The sequence below is a fragment of the Aphidius gifuensis genome, linkage group LG5 (assembly GCF_014905175.1).
Source record: "Aphidius gifuensis isolate YNYX2018 linkage group LG5, ASM1490517v1, whole genome shotgun sequence".
Lineage (NCBI taxonomy): Eukaryota > Metazoa > Arthropoda > Insecta > Hymenoptera > Braconidae > Aphidius > Aphidius gifuensis.
Window position 1 is genome coordinate 15,919,777 of NC_057792.1, and position 8,047 is coordinate 15,927,823.

Here is an 8,047-nt window from a genome sequence, read left to right on the forward strand (position 1 = left end):
TTGTCATGGATAAGTGCTCAATATTTTCATTAAAAAAAAAAAAAAAATGATTTCATTACAGAAAAATAATAAAATTAAATATGATAATATAAACAAATAAATATATTTACTTTTTTTTAGATTTTGGACTTGTTGATTGAAATACACTAGATGCAGACATAAGATTTTCAATGTATTGTCCCAAAACCTGATTTTCACTACGTAATTTTAAATTTTCTTCTTTAACACTATCCACTCTTTGTGATAAATCTAAAATTAATAAAAAATAATTAATAAAAAATAATGTGTATTTAATAAATAATAATTTTCATTACCATCAAGTGTATTTTGTAATTCTAAAACTTGTGTAATTAATCTTGCTTTTTCTTCTTGTTCATCTGGGCTTATATCAGGATCTAAACCTAAAGATAAATATTTAAAAATTGTTTAAAATTATTGTTACTATCATTATGAAAATAACTGAAGATTAATTTTATAATTAATACATACTATTTGGACTACAACTTCCATTGGTGAAAGTTGATGGAATTGAATCCATACTGCGTCCTCGACCAAATGGATCAGATAAATGTGAGTCATTGTCTGGAATATCTTCCTCAGGAATAATCACTGAAATAAAATAACAATATTAGCTTATAATTAAACAATGATTCATTAAATAATTTTTAATAATAGTGGGATCATTAACTAAGTAGGTCATATTTATTTTAACATCAACATCAGCTATTATTTATTTTTAAAATTTAAATTACCTTGAGGATCATCATCAGCCAAGGGGATGCTGCTCATATCTTCCTGGAGTTTATCGTTAGTCATCATTGACGCAGACATCACGTCGCCAATAATATTCTCAGTACTCCAATTATTCAGTAAAACTGTTAACAATATTTTTATTGATTATTTTTTTCTCTTCAACTTGGTAAATTCTTTTGTTCCCTTTTTGTTTTTTTCTAAAATTAATATTAAATTTATAACTTGTTTAATAATTATATATTGTAGTAAATTATTGTGTTTTATAAATTAATGTTTATTTATTTATTTGTAAATTAAAAATATGACACTCCAAATATTATGACAGCTCCAAATATGACACTCCAAAGACTCCAAAGTGGCTGACATTTGGCTCTAGTGGCGCAAATTACAACTGAATTTTTTATTTTTTTTTTACTTTATAAATACTGTTTTAGCATCAATAATAATTTGTTAATTAATATCAATAATCTGCTGATTACTATTAAAAAAATGACTCGTTATTTTTTTTGTTTTCCTTTTGTAAATTAAAATGTCAAAATGGCTGAAATAGAAAAAAAGTTTTTTTGTGAAATGCCGCCATGTTGGATGTATAATAAAGCGGGATTATTAATTTTCTATTTGAATTTTGTGCTGAAAAAAAAAAGATTATTTAATGTTTTAAAATTGTTCAGCAATGTTAAATAAATAAGACCGTCTTATATTTACTCCAAATGAACTTGAAGTATAAGTAGAACATTTAAAAAAAAATAATATCTATTATTCAAAAAATCATCAAGGAAAAAGGTCAAAAATCAAATATTAATACGTCATATGTTGTACAATCTAATTGGAAAAACCGGAATAAATAAATGATAAATCATGTCAGCTATGAAAAAAACAAACTCATTAATTTCTCTTATCAAATAAAATGTTCTATTCAATTTTTTTTTTTGCCTAAAATAAATAAAAACAAATTTTAGTTAATGATTTATTATATATGTATTCAAATAGGTTTACTCAGGTAATAGTGTAAAAAAAAAATATATATAATCCATAAAATGTGGTTTTAAATATTATTAAATTACAAATAAATTATTAATTATTTTCCGCGTGTCTTTTCCCAGCCACCCAAGAGGTAAGACATTGACTCGTTTTTTTTTTATTAGTGGTTTCTCCAGTAGACCTAATCCACTTTAATTAAACGCTTTTCGCACGGTATCTAGAATTATTTCGATTAACGGTTTTAAATGTTTCGATTGCGCTCGCATAGCAGCAAATACTGATCAGTAGTCGACGCAAATTTAAAATAAAAAAACGAAAAAAAAATATAAACAATGACGGCTTATTCACTATGCCACTATCACTCGCTGTGATAGGGCATTTCAAGTTTAATTTAATTTAATTCACTATGCCACTATCACTTGCTGTGATAGGACATTTCAAGTTTAATTTAATTTAATTCACTATGCCACTATCACAGCTCACTGTGATAGGACATTTCAAGTTTAATTTAATTTAATTCACTATGCCATTATCACTCACTGTGATAAGACATTTCTATAGGCTTGATTTCTGTATGCCATCAGTTTACTATGCAATCTTGAATAAGTGATCCTCTTGTATTCGAAATATAATTCTCAAGGAACAGCAGATGACGTAGTCTTGAAAATTCTGAAACAAATAAAATCTTCAAAATATTAAAATCATGTCAAACATAAAAAACTTGAAACAATTGAAATCCTGAAAAACAAAATCCTGAAATATTAGTAAAACATTAGTAATTGGAAAAGTGCGTAAAATATCAAATAAAAAAACCTTACATATTAACATACATCGGGATTGGAAAAGGGTGATAATTTATCTATTATAAATTATCACGATAGATAATAATAAATCCTAATCACCCCCGTCTACTCTGTTTGAGGAAGACAGGGTCAATTCATTTTGACTTTTATACTAACGACATTTAATTTGGAATAAAAATTAAATATAATTAATGAAAAAAATCAGTCAAAATAAATTTAAACAACAAATCAAATAATATATAGTTTGGAACGACAAGAAGCTTCAAAAAATATAGCATACATTTTTTGTAACTTCAAGGATATTAAAGCACTTTTCTGGGATAGGTTAATAATTACAACTAGTCAGTTTCGATCTAGAGGAACTTACCTTATTACAGCAACCAGCAAAATTCTCAAAGGTAGTCCAGGTAGTCTCCAATAATCCAATTAAATCCTCTCAGCTAAGCCATGTAGAAATCGTCAAAGTGGACCCCAATAATCCAATAAAATTCACTTCAGCTAAGCCATGTAGAAATCGTCAAGGACCCCAATGATCCAATAAAATTTTATCTCAGCAAAGCCATGTAGAAAACGTCATAAGGTAGTCTCCAATAATTCAATAAAATTTTCTCAGCAAAGCCATGTAGAAAATGTCAAGGTATATTCCAATAATCCAATGGAATCCGGTTAATTTTCTCAGCAAATAGCCAAGTAGAGGCGTCAATCCATGCATAAAAAACTAACTCATTTTGTTGAATCCCGGAAAAAAAAATGTGCACAGTTTTCCCGACATTACCCAGGATGCATCACAAGGAGCACCTGCATAATTTACATGCACTTTTATGTTAAATATCGTATGATCATATGTTTTTCGATAAATAAATTCCCCCTACAAATACGTATTGATTGATTGATATTTTCAATTTTGTGACGCAAATAGAGTACAGTTTTCCCGACATTACCCAGGATACATCACAAGGAGCACCTGCATAATTAACATGTACTTTTTATAATAAACATCGTGTGATCATATGTTTTTCAATAAATAAATTCTCCCCTACGAATACGAATTTTCTTATCATTTTAAAACTAGTCACGAAATAGAGTACAGTTTTCCCGAGATTACCCAGGATACTCACATGGAGCACCTGCATAATTAACATGTACTTTTAATTGTTTATCATATGTTCGAGTTTTTTTAGAAAATAAATTCCCCCTACGCATTAGCTGATATTTTTAATTTTGTGGCACAAATAGAGTACAGTTTTCCCGACATTACCCAGGATACATCACAATGAGCACCTGCATAATTAACATGTACTTTGAATCGCTTATCAAATGTTTAAGTTTTTTTAAAAAATAAATTCCCCTTATAAATACGTATTGGTTGATATACTTTCAATTTTGTGACGTATATAGAGTACAGTGTTCCCGAGACTACCCAGGATACTCACATAGAGCACCTGCATAATTAACATGTACTTTTCATCGCTTATCATATATTTAAGTTCTCTTAAAAAATAAATTCCCCTTACAATTACGTATTGTATATCATATTTTCAGTTTTGTGATGCATATAGAGTACAGTTTTCCCGATATTACCCAGGCTACTCACATGGAGCATCTGCATAATTAACATGTACTTTTAATTGTTTATCATATTTTCAAGTTCGAGACGCAAATAGAGTACAGTTTTCCCGAAATTACCCAGGATACTCACATAGAGCACCTGCATAATTAACATGTACTTTTCATCGCTTATCATATATTTAAGTTCTCTTAAAAAATAAATTCCCCTTACAATTACGTATTGTATATCATATTTTCAGTTTTGTGATGCATATAGAGTACAGTTTTCCCGATATTACCCAGGCTACTCACATGGAGCATCTGCATAATTAACATGTACTTTTAATTGTTTATCATATTTTCAAGTTCGAGACGCAAATAGAGTACAGTTTTCCCAATATTACCCAGGTTACTCACATAGAGCACCTGCATAATTAACAAGTTTCTTTCATCGCTTATCATATGTTTAAGTTTTCTTGAAAAATAAATTCCCCCTACAAATACGCATCGACGGATATTTTTGATTTTGTGACGCCAATACAGTACATTGTTCCCGAGATTACCCAGGATACTCACATAGAGCACCTGCATAATTAAAATGTACTTTTATCCACTTATTATATGTTTCAGTTTTTTTAAATAAATTCCCCCTTAAAAAATAAATTCCCCTTACAATTACGTATTGTATATCATATTTTCAGTTTTGTGACGCATATAGAGTACAATTTTTTCCGAGATTACCCAGGATACTCACATGGAGCACCTGCATAATTAACCTGTACTATTTAAATTAAATTTATTTCGTTTTATTAGATAATCGATCCTTTTAAAAATTAAACATTTTTTCCAAAAATCCGCACTAGCTATACCCACAAATTCAAAGCCATTATTAAGTAAACCCATAAATATTATACATATAGTTTAGCTAACATCGAACATTTTTCAAAACTCTAAAACGAAAAAATAATAAAAAAAACCCCCATGATATTTCACGAAAAAGATGCGAATAAGCAGTGAAGCAATGCCTTCTATACGCAGTTGCGGCGCAACCCTTGCTTGGCTTGGGCAGATTACTTAACGAAACAAATCATTGGATCTAGGATACGCTACGTATGTTTACGTTAGAGATCAACTTACCAGTTAATTAGAAATGAGCATGGATGACACCCACCGCCAACCAGGACCAATAAATGACTTAAGAAAAATTTAGCTGGGCTTGAGAGTATAATAACTTCAAAAAGTTATCGTCGTCAATCTGCCAGGATCTGACAGCCAGCTAAATTTTAATTAATCAAGCCAAGATTGGGGCAGAATTTCTCGATTAAACTCACCGTACCCTGGACCGGTAAGGACTTAAGAAAAATTTAGCCGAGAATCATAGAATAATAGAATTCTGTTTATTTGATTACTCATACCAGTCTGCGATTGGTATGTCAGGTAAATATTTTCAAATAAATCACTTAGCTAAGAGTAAGGGCAAGAAAAACCTTGAAATAAATGCCATTCATTCCTCATGACTAAAGTCTCACAACAAATTTTTTTTAATTTGCGACTGACACAATCAACTTGGTTTAATAAGTACACAATTGCTTCAGCAGTCTCGCGTTCCGACCAGAGGCCACAGATAATCATATTGACACGCAACGTAGCAGCTGCATGCTAATGAATATCGCATAGTTTTCTATGAATTCGAGAAATAGTTCAGCTGAGTTTGGGTGCAAGTTGACTTCAGAAGTCCATAGATCAGTCCGAGTAACTGCCGCCATCCTGCCCGGTGAATACTTCAAGTATATCATTTATCACAAAATAGGGGTAGACTAAAGACTCAAGAAAAATTTAGCTGGGCTTGAGAGCTAACTGCAAGAGTTGTTGTCGTCAAACTACCAGGATCTGGTAGCCAGCTAAATTTTCGCGAAAAATATCAAAAAAAAAAAATAAAAAAAAAAAAGACTAATTACAAATGTATCGATTTCAGTAAAACTATATATATAAATTTATCTGTTCTTGAATTGACAAATTCCCCGTACAAAAATGCATTGTTTAATATTTTTTATTCTGTGACACAGAGTACCGTTTTCCCGAGATTACCCAGGATACTCACATGGAGCACCTGCATAATTAATATGTACTTTTAATTGTTCATCATATGTCCAAGTTTTTTTAGAAAATAAATTCCCCCTATACGCATTAGCTGATATTTTTAATTTTGTGGCACAAATAGAATACAGTTTTCCCGACATTACCCAGGATACATCACATGAGCACCTGCATAATTCACTTGTACTTTCATATTGTATATGTCGTATGATCATATATTTTTTAATAAATAATTTCTCCCTGGTGAATACGCATTTTTTTATCATTTTAAAAATAGTCACCAAATAGAGTACAGTTTTCCTGGCATTACCCAGGATACATCACAAGGAGTACCTGCATAATTAACATGTACTTTCAATCGCTTATCATATGATTACGTTTTCTTAAAAAATAAATTCTCCCTATACGAATACGCATTGACCGATATTTTTGATTTTGTAACGCATATAGAGTACAGTTTTCCCGAGATTACCCAGGATACTCACATAGAGCACCTGCATAATTCACTTGTACTTTCATATTGTATAAATCGTATGATCATATATTTTTTAATAAATAATTTCTCCCTGGTGAATACGCATTTTCTCATCATTTTAAAAATAGTCACCAAATAGAGTACAGTTTTCCCGGCATTACCCAGGATACATCACAAAGAGTACCTGCATAATTAACATGTACTTTTCATCGCTTATCATATATTTAAGTTCTCTTAAAAAATAAATTCCCCTTACAATTACGTATTGTATATCATATTTTCAGTTTTGTGATGCATATAGAGTACAGTTTTCCCGATATTACCCAGGCTACTCACATGGAGCATCTGCATAATTAACATGTACTTTTAATTGTTTATCATATTTTCGAGTTCGAGACGCAAATAGAGTACAGTTTTCCCAATATTACCCAGGTTACTCACATAGAGCACCTGCATAATTAACAAATTTCTTTTATCGCTTATCATATGTTTAAGTTTTCTTGAAAAATAAATTCCCCCTATAAATACGCATCGACGGATATTTTTGATTTTGTGACGCCAATATAGTACATTGTTCCCGAGATTACCCAGGATACTCACATAGAGCACCTGCATAATTAAAATGTACTTTTATCCACTTATTATATGTTTCAGTTTTTTTAAAAAATAAATTCCCCTTACAATTACGTATTGTATATCATATTTTCAGTTTTGTGACGCATATAGAGTACAGTTTTCCCGATATTACCCAGGCTACTCACATGGAGCATCTGCATAATTAACATGTACTTTTAATTGTTTATCATATTTTCAAGTTCGAGACGCAAATAGAGTACAGTTTTCCCGAAATTACCCAGGATACTCACATAGAGCACCTGCATAATTAACATGTACTTTTCATCGCTTATCTTATATTTAAGTTCTCTTAAAAAATAAATTCCCCTTACAATTACGTATTGTATATCATATTTTCAGTTTTGTGATGCATATAGAGTACAGTTTTCCCGAAATTACCCAGGATACTCACATGGAGCACCTGCATAATTAACCTGTACTATTTAAATTAAATTTATTCCGTTTAATTAGATAATCGATCCCCCCTTCCCGAAAACATACGCACTGGTTGATATTTTCAAAATTTATGACGCAAATAAATTATCGACTATATTCTTAAAAAATTAACGCTTCATGTAATTCAATTTGTTCCCAAAAAAAAATATTTAACAGACTTCTTGGTATTAACCAGGATGCACCACGTGGAGGTCATGTCTGTCCTAGCATCCCATGATCCCCACGTACACTCTGAAATGATTTTATAAAACTAAAAACTCTATTTCGTCCCGTATGCAACCCCCAATCCAACCCCAAATAATTCAAGTCAAAAGATAAT

The 8,047-nt window shown here is 30.6% G+C and overlaps 1 protein-coding gene across 1 annotated transcript; it reads right to left on the minus strand.

Moving 5' to 3' along the window:
• Window positions 1-88: 88 nt before the first annotated feature.
• Window positions 89-1,285, minus strand: LOC122857857 (short coiled-coil protein B). Its single transcript, XM_044160300.1, has 4 exons — window positions 753-1,285; window positions 490-609; window positions 315-401; window positions 89-249 (listed from the first exon to the last, which is right to left on the minus strand). Exons 1-4 carry the CDS (start codon window positions 829-831, stop codon window positions 107-109), a joined length of 429 nt encoding a protein of 142 aa, XP_044016235.1. The 5' UTR covers window positions 832-1,285; the 3' UTR covers window positions 89-106.
• Window positions 1,286-8,047: the final 6,762 nt, after the last annotated feature.